The sequence below is a fragment of the Manis javanica genome, chromosome 17, assembly GCF_040802235.1.
Source record: "Manis javanica isolate MJ-LG chromosome 17, MJ_LKY, whole genome shotgun sequence".
Taxonomy (NCBI): Eukaryota; Metazoa; Chordata; class Mammalia; order Pholidota; family Manidae; genus Manis; species Manis javanica.
In genome coordinates, this window is record NC_133172.1 from 17238024 (window position 1) to 17254041 (window position 16018).

Consider the following 16018-nt stretch of genomic DNA (forward strand, 5'->3'; position numbering starts at 1 on the left):
CTTATTAAATAGTGTGATACAGGTGAATCAATAAAGATATTATGTAGAGAAATTAAATAGAAAGTCCAGACATTCTCAAGTATATACAGATATGTAATATGTGATACAGATGGCATTTCACATCAGTTCACAAAATATGTGTTATATAATGCATAGTATTGCTAAACAACAAAACATACAGGGAAAAAATTTCACAAGGCAAAACACTTTACTAGTCATATAAGCAGCTAAGAAAAGTTATTTGCAACTTAAAGAGTTAATTTACTAAATTAAAAAAAGATAATGGCAACCAATTAGGAAATTACAACATGAGGAAAATAGACACACTATAAGAAGATGCCATTATAGAAAAGGAGCTTATTCTCACATGTAATAAGACATGTAAATTAGAACTACAAAATATAACAGATTAAACAGATATTATGATGTAACAGACAAATAAACAGACATTAAAAAGTTATTGTCCAAAAAAAAAAGTTATGTCAACTGCATTCACCAGCATATTGGGAGGTATTCTCATGCACTACTGGTGACTGGAAAGTCTATGAAGGACAATTTGGAAATATATGGTAAACCTGTATTCCATGGGAGATGGATGGTAAAGCTGCAGAGAGAAAAGCAAAATCTTCCTTCTCTCCAAGCTACAACAGATTCCTCAGAATCCATTCTACCTCACCAAGAGACTAGGTTTCTGGTATTGGTGAGAGAGCAATGTTTGTCTGATTTCCCATTAACCTCCATCCTGGATTTGTGTGGGGCACAAAGAACGGGCAGGTGCTGAAACAGTGAAAATTGATGTACATTTAAATGTTATTCTGAGGGATCAAAATAAATATGGTTTCACATGGCTATTTGTATCCTCCCATCTCTGCCTTCTCAGGACTCTTCCCTTTTCCAAAGAGGAGCTCAAAAGAGAAGGTTCATCTTTTGCAAATCTCAAAGCCATGCCTCAGGTGAGATGATGTTTCCTCTCTTTATGAAATAACTTTTCAGGTTACGTGAACATTTGCTTCCCTGTCCTTAAGTTTCCTGGATATTCCATGAAACTGGTCTTCAGTAGGGCAAGCAAATGATGTAGGTGCAAACTTTAAGAGTACTCTCAGAGCTTTGTGTCCTAAATTTTGCACCCTGGTTGCCTCACCCTAATTGCAGTCTTGTTCCCTGCTTATCTTACTCCAAGACAAATTTAAGCCTTCCCCAAGTGCACTTCATAGATGTAGCCAATATTTGCATATTGATGAGGTGTATCATCATCATCTCCTTTCTCAGCCTTCTCACAAAAGTACTGCTAGAATAGAAATGTATTGTCTTAATTTTAAATGGGACCATATTACTTGAATGAATCTATCTTGTCTAGACACTGATTTGAGATCTAAGTGTTGAGGAGTTGAGCAGACATGGACAAGCCTTAAATCATCTCCACCAATGTAGGTTTTGCAATGGTATGATGGGAGGTAGAACTAGTAACTCACATTATTTAGTTTGTGGTAAGATGTCCCGGCCCGCGGGACGAACGTGGAGTGTGCCGGAGACGCCTGCAGAAATGAGACAAGCAAGAGACACAAAGAATGACCAGCAAGACAGGATGTCTGATCAAGCTGGCAAAGTTTATTGTTTACAGGCTCAATTTATACAAGTAGCAAGTAAGGGGTGGGTCAGGAGATAATTGGACCTTAGGTGGCGCTGGCGGGGAGGTGTTTTCACACATCCTCAAGGTCTCCCTATTTTCAGAGCGAGGAGTCTTGGCTCATCTTCAAGGACAAGATATGTTTTTGTGAGCAGATAACTTCCAAGGACTGCACCAGTTGCTCTCAAGCTTGTGCTTTCCCATGCTGCGTTCAGACGTGGGGGAAGGGACATAGCCCCGGCTCCCAACATCTCCCCCTTTTTTCTTTAATAAAATAACCAGCCTAACTCAGACTGGGTCAAGGTATGTGCCTGTCTTAGGTTGTACGGTTGAAGTAAATCCTTACCCGTCATGGGGGCATAGTCCTCTGTCGACCACTCCCTGTCTTAGGTTGGTATTTACTATTCAACCATATCTTACCCGTCACTGGCTACCATACTTGACTTTAGATCTTATGATTTACAAGTGGGGGAGCCGTCTGCAATTTCAAATAATGCAGGTCTCTTAAGGCTTGTTGGATGAGTTAGGAGGGATTGGGACAGGAACTTGGAGCTTTTTATCTACTGGGTAGACGGTGCCTGTCTTAGGTTTAGAGGTTTTGTACCTGGCCTCTGTTTTTCAGGAGCTTGCCTCTTTTTGGAGTCGGCCTGATATCTTCAGGGGAGCTTGCCCTAATACTGGATCGGCCTACATAAATAGGAGCTTGCCCCAGTATTAGATCGGCCCCTGTTATTTTTATCAGAGGTCTTATGTCTGTCCTGTATTTCTGCAGGTACAACCTCTTAATTACCCGTCATTGACTACCCGCCTTAATTGCCCAGAGATGTTGTCAAGGGACAGGACAAGAAACCTTGACATAGCTCGTTCCTGGTTTATTTTATTGCCAGCTTAGGGCTCTATGTAAAGATTCACACCTTGGTCAGCTAAAGCAAGGCGGTGATAATGAACTTGTATGGGTTTTGCTACGAGGGAGTCAATTTGCTGTTTGATTAACATTGTAAGTTTTTGAAAAGCCCAGGGGCCGAAAGAAAGTACTAGTAGTAATCCTAAAAGAGGGCCTAATATAGGAAGGAGGTACGGGAGGAGTCCATTCAATCCTGTCCAAAGAGGGTTCTTCTGGAGTTCTTTCCTTCTTCTCTCGAGATCTTCTTGGAGAATCTTTATCTTATCCCGAACAATGCCTGACTTGTTGGCGTAGAAGCAGCATTTTTCCTGCAAAGCTAAACAGATACCTCCCTGTTCTGCTGTGAGAAGATCTAAACCTTTTGGAAGAGTGGGATTATACGGAGGGGGTCTATAACCTATGTAGGTGGTATTATAAAAGGGTGGCGCTGTAGGGCGCCAGGGGTCTCTTTCAGCCTGGCAAGGGATGGTCTGATTTTCTAGGGGTTCTTCAGTTTGCGATTTAAAGGACGTAAGTGCAGGATAAATATTTGGAATCTTAGGGGGATCAGCTATGTCCTGGGTATCAATTTTATCATGGGTATTTGGAGATTCTGTGTCTGGTTGAGATTCGGGGGATTTGTCAGTATGGGTTATGGGTTCATCAGGAATATCTACGGCTACAGAAGGGCAGGCAGAGGGCGGTCGGGAGTCCTCTCTGAGAGCTTTTTCTCCTGTTTTGATTATAGTTTTAATGTCAGGATCTTGTGAATGAACTTCAAGGACGTCATGAATAAGGTTCCAATATGAAAATGCTGAGACGGGAACCTTTTCAGGGCCAAAGGTCCGATAAAAATCTTGAAGGGCATCACCAACTCTTTTCCACTGTTTGTGATCAATAGTGCCCTCTAGGGGAAACCATGGACAAGTCTCATGGATAAAAGTAAAAAAATACCTAAGGTCTTTTCTTTTAACCCTAATTCCTCGTGTCCTGAGGGACTCCTTGAGTCCAGTAAGGAAGACCTCATGGGAGTTCAGAGAGTTGCCCATCACTATGGCCGCAACCCTTGCACTGTAAAAATTTGAATCCTTTCCTCCAATTTAGCTGCAATTACATCAATGTCCTGAAACACTGGAGCCACTCTCGTCAGCTCTGACGAGCCCTTGTTTACGTAGGACAGTCGGCAGGTACAATCCGCCTGCTCGGACCCTCTAGGGCAGGGACTCTGGAGTCGGAGTCCCCTGGGTATGCCTTCGAGGTGAACGACCGTTAGCCCAAAGTAAACACAAGGTTTTCAGAGAGGAACAACCAGTGAACAAAACAAGGAATAAATCGCGGTAGCAAACTGGAGGGAAGTGATAAGATCAAATGGACTGCTGAACACCCAAGAGGTTGTCTGAAATCTTGCTTGGGGGATTCGTCTACTCACCTCTCAAGGATCTGTATTACGGACGGGTGAGCCGCAGTGATCCTTCTCCATGCAGAGTCGACATCAGGTCAATCAGAGCGAGGAGTCTTGGCTCATCTTCAAGGACAAGATATGTTTTTGTGAGCAGATAACTTCCAAGGACTGCACCAGTTGCTCTCAAGCTTGTGCTTTCCCATGCTGCGTTCAGACGTGGGGGAAGGGACATAGCCCCGGCTCCCAACAGTAAGATGTCCTATTTTTGAGGTTTTCAGGATAGAGGTTTGCTTGCAAGCTTATACAGAAAGCTGACATTTTGCATTTCTCCTCTCTGATCTTCCTGTGTATTTTGTCTGTATCTGCTAGCATTTCCTACAAACCTGTTCTACCATGGAAACCTTTCTAGTATTTCAACACTGTTACAGATTTAGTCTGATCTTTTTAATTTTTTCTACTTTTTTATATGTGGGTGCAGGAGAAGGAAATTCATATGCTAGTCCACTCTTGAAATAGTCTACTCTTGAATCAAAGGTGGTACTTTATCCTGTTTTCATATCTGTCTTTCAGAAAATTCTACTTCATTACCTATCTTTCAAATACTGGGTTTCCCCCATGCTAATTGGTTCTTGTCACCATCTTTTTCTCTATGTACAGTAGATTCACTCTAAAGGTTATACTGATCAGATTCTAGTGACTCTCAAATTCCTCTCTCCATCCAAGACCTCCATCCAGTGTCAGAACCATATATACAACCTGCAACAGCTGTCACTATCTGTATGTTCCGTAGATACTTCAAGTTCATTTCCAAGATTTACCTTATTACCTCATTTGGTCCATCTTATTTTTTCCATTTCCAGTTCTAGTCCCAGCACCCACCCAGATATGCAGATAATCCTAGAGCTAGGCCTTTTTGCCAATCTACAAACCAATTTATGATAAATTCTTTTGCAACTTATGTAGCACCAGTTGTCCCCATCTAGATCACTAATACCACCTTAATGTAGGAGGCATCTCTAACAGTGGTTACTTAATTGTCTTCCCCGCCTACCACAGCTCAAGCCTTCTCTAGTCTTCAAGAGTATTTCCTCTAAGTACAAATTTTATCACATAATACATGTGCTGACTTAACATTTCTTGATGTTCTTTATACTCCATAAAGCAGCAGACTGAAAACACAGTATGCATTACCGTGAAATGCACAAGACAATATATTGAAAGGGAGGAAAATACTAACAGTTTACAATTCAAGAGGAGTAATCATTAACAATGTGGACTGCCATTAATACCAACTAATGCTTTATAAATTAATACAAATATGTTGGGAGTGTGCTAAGTACATATTTAATAGCACTACCCTGTAGGAAAAAGATCCAGTATTATTCCATAAACTTACCTTTTGCCTACCTCCATATACCTTTTTGTTCTTAAAGCTTAAAGCTTAAAGACTTTTTCCTAACATACTGTGCTTTTTCCTACTTCCTGAATTTACTAACTGGTTCCCTTTCCCCATGTATCTTAAGAGCCGATGCCCTGTATTTCTACAAAACAAATCATTGTGAGTACAAAATTTTTATGTCCTCAATGAAGTTATGGAATACAAAATAAAATTTTTTCACTTTATATCACTTTCCTTTGTACATTATTTCTGTCATTGCATCTGTAATATCTACTGAGTGTATTTGCTTACTTGTATATCTCATAAGAAGTTACCTGTAACTTCTTATGAGGAAGGTCAGCGTTTTGTTAATTTGGTCCACCAAACAACCAACTGCATTCAGGGAAAACAGTATGACCTCATATATTTTTAACATAAGATAATAAGTAAATACAGATGAATGTATTTTCAGTGAAAATTTTCTACAGAATAAGAAAACTAGTCTGGCCACTGAACACAGTCTCCAATATCTAGTTCTCACTAGTTCCAATCATTTAGGATGAACTAGAGTATGCCCTTACAGGGATCAGTGTCATTCAAGGATGTGACTGTGGACTTCACCCAGGAGGAGTGGCGGCAACTGGAACCAGCCCAGAAGGCCCTTTACAGGGATGTCATGTTGGAAAACTACTGCCACCTCATCTCTGTTGGTAAGGACAAATTGCTTGAATCTTTCAAGGTCATCTCTCTCCTTTCAAAAATTTCTGAAACCTATGGAACTTTGAATTTCAGAGATCAGAGGTGATAAATCCCTTTTTGTTAATATAAAGTGTGATTATGTTCTCATTTGCCTAGTGCAAGATACTAATTTTGGTAAGATATTAATGTGTACTTCCTGTACCACCTTGAACCTGTATTTTTCTCTTGCTTCAAGAGTCTTGATGCCCAGGCAGCTTAGACCAAGTCTCATTCTTTGTTATCAGGGTTTCATATGACTAAGCCTGATATGATCCGCAAGTTGGAACAAGGAGAAGAACTATGGACAACAGAGAGAATATTTCCAAGTAAGAACTACCTAGGTAAGTCTATAAAGATCAAGTCCAGTGGACTCAGGTTGTTTACACCTTTGATTATTTTTAGGGATTTATTTTTTAAATTTGGTAAATATACATAACATAAAATGTACCATCTTAACCATTTTTAAGCATATAATGCAGTGACATTAAGTACATTTACATCACTGTGTAAATGTACCATACATTTCCAGAACCTTTTTCATCTTGCAGAAGTGAAACTCTGGACCCATTAAACAATAATTTCCTATGACCCTCTCCCCCTTACCCCTAGCAACTATCATTCTACTTTCTGTCTTTATGAATTTGACTACTCATAGGTACCTCATATAAATAGAATCATATGGTATTGTCCTCTTTGTGACGGGCTTATTTCACATAACGTAATGTCCTTAAGGTTCACCCATGTTACAGTATATTTAAGAATTTCCTTCCTTTGAATAATATTCCACTGCATATATACTACATTTTGCTTATCCATTCATCCATCAATAAATACTTGGTTACTTCCACCTTTTGGTCACTGTGAATAATTCTGCTTTGAATATGAGTGTACAAATATCTATTTGAGTCTTTGCTTTCAGTTCCTTTTAATACGTACCAAGAAATCGAACTGCTGGATGGTATAGTAACTCTGTTTTGAGAAACGGCCATACTGTTTTCCATAGTAGCTTATCATTTTACATTTCTATCGACAGTGTACAAGGGTTACAGTTTCTCCACATACTCACCAACACTGGTTATTTTCTGATTTTTTTTATAGTAGCCATCTTATTACAGAGATACTTAAAAGCTGGTGATCTTTGAAATGCCTATACATGACTGACTACCATGCTCTAAAATCTAAAGTTTAGTTTTGAATAACACTCCAAATGTAAGCCCTTTCCGTGTTTGCCATAGGTTTATAGCAATATTGGCTGCTATAACCTTACCAAGAATTCACTCCATGCTTTGTAGATATAATGTAAATAGAAATTTTAAGTATGAAGTTCTTTGAGTTCTGACAGAAGTATAAACCCGTGTATCTTATACCTCAGCCAACATAAAGGACCCTTCCATTGACCCATTCAGTCCCATTAGGCCTCTTCCAAGACAGTCCCTTCCACTAGGACAAACTTGTCAATATCATTATTTCTACCTGCAGATTTCTACCTGCATAGATTAGGTTTGTCTACCCTAGACCTTTTTCATGTCTGCTTCCTTAAGTCACCTTAATATGTGAGAGATTTATACATGTTTTTGCATAAATAAGTAGTTTGCTTCAATTGCAAAATAGTATCCATTATATGAATATACCAATTTGTTTTTGCATCTCCTGTTGATAGACATTTGAAATGTTCCAGTTTGGGATCTTATGTATAAATCTACTGTGAGCATTCTTTTTATTTATTAAGGTATCATTGATATACACTCTTATGAAGGTTTCACATGAAAAAATTGTGGTTACTACATTCACCCATATTATCAAGTCCCCTCCATACCCCACTGCAGTCACTATCCATCAGTATAATAAAATGCCACAGAGTCACGACTTCTCTTCTCTGTGTTACACTGTCTTCCCCATGACCACCCCTACACCATGTGTACTAATCATAATACCCATCAATCCCCTTCTCCCTCCCTTCCCACCCATACTCTACCACCCCTCCCTTTTGGTAGCTTCTAGTCCCTTCTTGGAGTCTGTGAGTCTGCTGCTGTTTTGTACCTTCAGTTTTGCTTTGTTGTTATACTCCACAAATGAGGGAAATCATTTGGTACTTGTTTTTCTCCACCTGGCTTATTTCTCTGAGCATAATACCCTCTAGCTCCATCCATGTTGTGGTAAATGGTAGGATTTATTTTTTTTCTTATGGCTGAATAATATTCCATTGTGTATATGTACTACATCTTCTTTATCCACTCATCTACTGATGGCCACTTAGGTTGCTTCCATATCTTGGCTATTGTAAATAGTGTTATGATAAACATAGGGGTGCATATGTCTTTTTGAATCCAAGAACTTGTTTTCTTTGGGTAAATTCCTAGGAGTGGAATTCCTGGGTCATATCGTACTACTATTTTTAGCTTTTTGAGGAACCTCCATATTGCTTTCCACAATGGTTGAACTAGTTTACAGTCCCACCAGCAGTGTAGGAGGATTCCCCTTTCTCTGCATTCTCACCAGCATTTGTTGTTCCTAGTCTTTTTGATGGTGGCCATCCTAACAATATCTCATTGTGGTTTTAATTTTCATTTCCCTGATGATTAGTGATGTGGAGCATCTTTTCATGTGTCTCTTGGCCATCTGAATTTCTTCTTAGGAGAACTGTCTCTTCATATCCTCTGCCCATTTTTTAATCAGGTTATTTGTTTTTGGGTATTGAGGCTTGTGAATTCTTTATGTATTTTGGATGTTAACCCCTTGTCAGATATGTCATTTACAAATATATTCTCCCATACTGTAGGATACCATCTTGTTATACTGATGGCATCCTTTGCTGTACAGAAGCTTTTTAGCTTGATGTAATCCCATTTGTTCACTTTTGCTTTTGTTTCCCTCCCCAAGGAGAAGCATTAAGAAAAAAGTTGCTCATGTTTATATTTAAGAGATTTTTGCCTATGTTGTCTTCTAAGAGTTTTATGGTTTCATGACTTACATTCAGGTCTTTGATCCATTTTGAGTTTACTTCTGTGTATGGGGTCAGACAATAATCCAGTTTCATTCTCTAGCATGTTTCATTCTCTGGTCCAGTTTTGCCAACACCAGTTGTTGAAGAGGCTGTCATTTATCCACTGTATATGCATGGCTCCTTTATCATATATTAATTGACCATATATGCTGGGCTCTCTAATCTGTTCCATTGGTCTATGGGTCTGTTTTTGTGCCAGTACCAAATTGTCTTGATCACTGTAGCTTTGTAGTAGAGCTTGAAGTCAGGGAGCATAATTCCCCTACCTTTATTCTTCCTTCTCAGGACTGCTTTGCTATTCAGGCTCTTTTATGGTTCCATATGAATTTTAGAACTATTTGCTTTAGTTTGTTGAAGAATGCCGTTGCTATTTTGATAGGGATTGTATTGAATCTGTAGATGACTTTAGGCAGGATGGCCATTTTGATGATATGAATTCTTTCTATCCATGAGCATGGGATGCATTTCCATTTATTGGTATCTTCTTTAATTTCTTTCATGAGTGTCTTGTCATTTTCAAGGTATAGATCCTTGTTTAGGTTTAATCCTAGGTATTTTATTCTTTTTGATGCAATTGTGAATGAAATTGTTTTCCTGATTCTCTTTCTGCTAGTTCATCATTAGTATATAGAAATGCAACAGGTTTCTGAATTCAGTTATTAGTTCTAGTAGCTTTGGGGTAGATTCTTTAGGATTTTCTATGTACAACATCATGTCATCTGCAAACAGTGACAATTTAACTTCCTCCTTACCAATCTGGATGCCTTTTATCTGTTTGCATTGTCTGATTCCTGTGTCTAGGACCTCCAGAACTATGTTGAATATAAGCGGGGAGAGTGGGCATCCTTGTCTTGTTCTGACCTTAAAGGAAAAGCTTTCAGCTTCTCACTGTTAAGTATGATGTTGGCTGTGGGTTTGTCATAAATGGCCTTTATTTTGTTGAGGTACTTGCCCTCTGTACCCATTTTATTGAGAGTTTTTATCATTAATTGATGTTGAATTTTGTCGAAAGTTTTTTCAGCTTCTCTGGAGATGATCATGAGGTTTCTGTCCTGTTTTGTTGATGTGGTGGATAATAAGGATGGATTTTTGAGTATTGTACCATCCTTGCATCCCTGGAATAAATCCTACTTGATCTTGATGGATGATCTTTTTGATGTATTTTTTAATTCGATATGCTAATATTTTGTTGAGTATTTTTGCATCTGTGTTCACCAGGGATATTGATCTGTAATTCTTTTTTGTGTGTGTTATGTTTGTCTGCTTTTGGTATTAGAGTGATGCTGTCCTCATAGAATGAGTTTGGAAGTATTCCCTCCTCTTCTGGGTATTAGGTCTTCCCTATATGTTTGATAAAATTCAGCAGTGAAGCCATGTGATCCAGGTGTTTTGTTCTAAGGAAGTTTTTTGATTATCAATTCAATTTTGTTGCTGGTATTGGTCTACTCAGATTTTCTGTTTCTTCCTGGGTCAGCCTTAGAAGGTTGTATTTTTCAAGAAAGTTGTCCATTTCTTCTAGGTTTTCCAGTTTGTTAAGCATATAATTTTTCATAGTATTCTCTCATAATTCTTTGTATTTCTGTGGTGTGGGTAGTGATTTTTCCTTTCTCATTTATGATTCTGTTTATTTGTGTAGACTTTTTTTCTTGATAAGTCTGGCTAAGGGCTTATCTATTTTGGTTATTTCCTCAAAGAACCAGGTCCTGCTTCCATTGACACTTTCTGTTGTTTAATTCTTCTCGATTTTGTTTATTTCTGCCTTAATCTTTATTATCCCTCCTTCTACTGACTTTGGGCCTCATTTTTTGTTCTTTTTTCTAGTTTCATTAATTGTGAGGTTAGACTGTTCATATGGGATTGTTCTTCTTTCCTGAGGTAAGCATGTATAGTAATATACTTTCCTCTGAGCACAGCATTCACTGCATCCCACAGATTTTGCAGTGTTGAGTTATTGTTGTCATTTGTCTCCAAATATTGCTCGATCTTTGTTTTTATTTGGTCATTGATCCATTGGTTATTTAGGAGCATGTTGTTAACCCTCCATGTGTTTGTGGGCTTTTTTGTTTTCTTTGTGTAATTTATTTCTAGTTTCATGTCTTTGTGATCTGAGAAGCTTGTTGGTAGGATTTCAGTCTTTTTGAATTTACTGAGGCTCTTTTTGTGGACGAATATATGATGTATTCTTGAAAATATTCCATGTGCACATGAGAAGAATGTGTATACTGCTGCTTTTGGGTGGAGTGGTCTGTGGATGCCTTTTAGGTCAATCTGTTCTAATGTATTGTTCAGTGTCCCTGTCTCCTTACTTATTTTCTGTCTGGTTGATCTGTCCTTTGGAGTGATCAATGTGCTGAAGTCTCCTAAAATGAATGCATTGCATTCTATTTCCCCCTTTAATTCTGTTAGTATTTGCTTCACATATGTAGGTGCTCCTGTGTTGGGTGCATAGATATTTATAATAGTTACATCCTCTTGTTAGACTGAGCCCTTTATCACTGTGTAATGCCCTTCTTGTTCTCTTCTTACTTTCTTTGTTTTGAAGTCTGTTTTGTCTGATACAAGTACTGCAACTCCTTTTTTCTCCCTATTAGTTACATGAAATATCTTTTTCCATCCCTTCACTTTTTGTCTGTGTATGTCTTTGGGTTTGAAGTGAGTCTCTTGTAGGCAGCATATAGATGGGTCTTGTTTTTTTATCCACTCAGTGACTCTGTGTCTTTTGTTTGGAGCATTCATACCATTTGCATTTAGGGCAATAATTGATAGGTATGTACTTATTGCCATTGCAGGCTTTAGATTTGTGGTTACCAAAGGTTCAAGGGTAACTTCCTTACTAAAAATCTAATTTGACTCACTTTGCGTACTATACAAACACAATCTAAATATTCTTTTTTTCCCCTCCTTTTTCTTCCTCCTCCATTCTTTATGTATTAGGTATTATATTTTGTACTCTTTGTCTATTCCTTGATTGACTTTTGGGGTAGTTGATTTGATTTTGCATTTGCTTAGTAATTAATTGGTCTACATTCTTTACTGTGGTTCTAGTTCTTCTGGTGATAACTATTTAGCCTTAGGAACACTTCCATCTATAGCAGTCCCTCTAAAATAAACTGTAGAGATGGTTTGTGTGAGGTAAATTCTCTCAGCTTTTGTTTATCTGGAAATTATTTAATCCCTCCTTCAAATTTAAATGATAATCTTGCCTGGCAGAGTATTCTTGCTTCGAGGCCCTTCTGCTTCATTGCATTTAATATTATCATGACACTCCCTTCTTGCCTGTAAGGTTTCTGCTGAGAAGTCTGATGATAATCTGATGGGTTTTCCTTTGTATGTAATCTTTTTTCTCTCTCTGGCTGCTTTTAATACTCTATCTTTATCCTTGATCTTTGCCATTTTAATTATTATATGTCTTATTGTCTTCCTTGGGTCTCTTTTGTTGGGAGATCTGTGCACCTCCATGGTCTGAGAGACTATCTCCTTTCCCATATTGTGGAAGTTTTCAGCAGTTACCTCCTCAAAGACACTTTCTATCCCTTTTTCTCTCTCTTCTTCTTCTGGTAACCCAAAAATGCAAATATTGTTCCATTTGGATTGGTCACACAATTCTCTCAATATTCTTTCATTCTTAGAGATCCTTTTTTCTCTCTGTGCCTCAATTTCTTTGTATTCCTGTTCTCTAATTTCTATTTCATTTACAGTCTCTTCTACTTCATCTAATCTGCTTTTAAATCCTTCCATTGTATGTTTCATTCAGATACTGTATTTTTGAACATTTGTATCTCATTCCTGAATTCCTCCCTGAGTTCTTGAATATTTCTTTGTGGCTCCATGAGCATGTTTATGATTTTTATTTTTAAATCTCTTTCAGTAAGATTGATGAGTTCAGTTTCACTTGGTCCTCTTTCTAGTGTTTGTAGGGTTTTGGTTTGAACCAAGTTCCTTTGACATTTCATACTTGTAGGTGGTGCCCTTTAGTGCCCAGAAGCTCTACTCTCTGGAGCTTCTCAGTCCCTGGAGCAATGGCGGGGGTTGCAGGGGAGCAGTGCTGGTGCCTGTCGGGAGGAAAGAGGTCTTTCCTGTTCCCGCTGCAGTGCCTGTCTCCATCCCCAGGGCCAGTGGGCTGAGCACGCAGGGAGAAGCCTCTATGCTTTGCACTTGTACCTGCGTAGGCAGGGTTGCCCTTTGGCTGGCCTGGTGCAATGGTGGGGTCTGCCAGTTTGTGAGCTTGTGCCGGCCAGGAGGAAGGCGCAGCAGGCTGCATATCACAGTGGGGGACCTCAGCATTGCATAGCCAGCCAGGGGGATGGAATGCCTTAAGCTACTGAAAGTTCCCAACCTGCTGGGCAGAGTGCACCTCGACAATTTTGTCCACCTGTCCTTTCTCCTAAGAAGTGAGCTTTGTGCAGTCCTTGCCCCTTGAGCAGCCCTCTCACTGTTAGGAAGTCTCTCAGACTGTCCACCTTTCTTTGGTCCCATAGTGGCCAGATATGAATCCCTGTTTTCCACAAGTGGTTGGAATCTCAGTCTCTCCACATATTCCGCCTGTCTTAGGTTTCCAACTCAACTAATCTCCAGAGCTCCATGTAATGTAGGTTTGTGCTCCCAGAGCAGATCTCCAGAGCGGTGTGTTCAGAAGTCCAAGGCCTTCACCCCTTCCCTGCTCTGTTTCTCTTCCTCCCTCCAGGAGCTTGGGTGGGGAAAGGGCTTGGGTTCCTCTAGATCATGGCTTTGGTACGTTACCCTTTCCATTGAGGTCTGCTGGTTTCCCCAGGTATAGACAGTCTGCTGCAGCCTTCTTTCCTGTTGCTCTTTCAGGATTTGGTGCATTTGTTATATTTTCATATTATATGTGGTTTTTGGAGGAGGTTTCTGTCTCACCTCTCACACTGCCATCTTTCTGTGAGCATTATTGTAAAAATCTTTTTGTGGACACATCTTTTATTTCTCCTCAGTAAACAACTAGCAGGTAGTATTGTTCATTCATAAGCAGGTGCATATTTCACTTCTGTGGAAAATTCCAGTTTTCAAAAGCTACTGTACCATTTTAAACTAACAGCATCATCATGAGAATTTTGATTGCCTCTCATTTTCTTCTCTATTTGGTGTCATACACATAATTTTGGTTGTTCTCAAGGGTATGATAGTATATCTTTGCAGTTTTAATATAGATTACTCTTATGACTAATGATAATGAGAACTTTTTCAAGTGCTTTTATGTCTTCTTCAGAGGTGTCTGTTCAAATGTTTTACTTATTTTTTAGTGGGTGGTATTTTTTATCCTTGAGTATGAATTTACATACTCTGGATATAAGCCTTCTGCTTTATATAAGTATTGCAAATATTTTCTCTAGTTAATGGCTTGCCTAATTATTTTAATGGTGTCTTAAAGCACATGTTTTTAACTTTGATGAAGTCCAGTTAATCGTTTTTTCTTTTATACAGGCATACCTTAGAGATATTGCGAGTTTGGTTCCAGACCACTGCAATAAAACAAGTCAAATGAATTTTTTGGTTAATAGTGCATGTGAAAGTTATGTTTTGCACTATACTTTAGCCCATTAAGTGTGCAATAGCATTATGTCTTAAAAATATATAAATACCTTAATTAAAAAATACTTTATTGCTAAAATTTGCTAACCATCATCTGAGCTTTCAGCGAGTCATAATTTTTTTGCTGATAGAGGGTCTTGCTTCCATGTTTATGGCTATTGACTGATCAGTGTGGTGGTTGCTAAATGCTGGAGCTGCTGTGATAATTTCTTAAAATAAAAGAACAGTAAGGTTTGCCACATTGATTCACTATCTTTCATGAATTATTTCTCTATTCCATGTGATGTTTTTGATAGCATTTTACCCATGGAATCTCTTTCAAAATTAGAGTTAATCCCCTCAAATCCTGCTGCCACTGAATAAGCTGTTTATCTAACATTTAAATCCTTTGTTGTCATTTCAACCATCGTCATGGCATCTTCACCATGAGTACATTCCATCTCAAGAAACCACTTTCTTTGCTCATCTGAAGAAGCATCTGTCATCCCTTAAAGTTTAATCATGAGATTGCAGTAATTCAGTCACATCTCCAGGCTTCACTTCTAATTCTAGCTCTCTTGCTATTTACACTACATCTGCAGTGACTTTTTTCACTAAAGTCTTGAACCCCTGAGAGTTATCTAAGAGGGTTGGAATCAACTTCCAAACTCCTGTTAATGTGGATATTTTGACCTCTTCCCATGAATCACAAATGTTCTTAATGGCATCTAGAATGTGAATCCTTTCCAGAAGGTTGTCAATTTACTTTGCCCAGACCCATCAGAGGAATCACTATCTATGGCAGAAATGTATCTGTTATAGACTTGAAAGTCAAAATCACTCTTCATCCATGGGCTGCAGAGTGAATGTTGTGTTAGCAGGTATGAAAACAACATTCATCTTGTTGTATATCTCCATCAGAGCTTTTGGATGACCTTAGTGCATTGTCATTGAGCAGTAATTTTTTTTAATTGTATTTTTTTCTGAGCAGAGGGCTTAAAATATTCAGTAAATCATGTTATAAACAGTTGTGTTGTCATCTAAGCTTTGTGGCTTCATTTATAGAGCATGGGCAGATTTAGAATAATTCTGAAGGACCCTAGGATTTTCAGAATGGTCAATGAGCTTTGGCTTCAATATAAAGTCACATTAGACCCTAACAGAAGAGTCAGCCTATGCTTTGAAGCTTTGTAGCCAGGTACTGACTTTTCCTCTAGGTATGAAAGTCCTAGATGGCATCATCTTCCAATAGAAGGCTGTTTCATCTGTATCGAAAGTCTGTTGTCTAGTGTAGTCACCTTCATTAATTATCTTAGCTAGATTTTCTAGATAACTTGGTACAGCTTCTACATCAGCACTTACTGCTTCACCTTGCACTGTTATGCTCTGGAAAGAGCTCCTTTCCTTAAACCTCATGGACCTGCTTCTACTAGCTTCAGACTTCTTCTGAAGCTTCT

General features: G+C 38.6%; 2 protein-coding genes across 8 annotated transcripts in view; one reads left to right on the plus strand and one right to left on the minus strand.

The window, feature by feature from the left end:
• The window catches only part of ZNF461 (zinc finger protein 461), a 147491-nt gene that overhangs the window by 62407 nt on the left and 69066 nt on the right, over window positions 1–16018 (minus strand). The gene's annotated exons all lie outside the window — the stretch shown is intronic.
• Window positions 1–16018, plus strand: part of ZNF382 (zinc finger protein 382) — a 30880-nt gene that overhangs the window by 1473 nt on the left and 13389 nt on the right. For 5 of the 6 annotated variants that reach the window (XM_073226245.1, XM_073226244.1, XM_073226243.1 and 2 more), the window contains exons 2-4: window positions 881–953; window positions 5874–6000; window positions 6274–6369. In XM_073226245.1, the coding sequence (XP_073082346.1) occupies window positions 945–953; window positions 5874–6000; window positions 6274–6369 (232 nt within the window). In that variant the 5' untranslated portion in view covers window positions 881–944. The remainder of the gene's footprint in view (window positions 1–880; window positions 954–5873; window positions 6001–6273; window positions 6370–16018) is intronic. The other variant, XM_073226248.1, reaches the window with a different exon arrangement.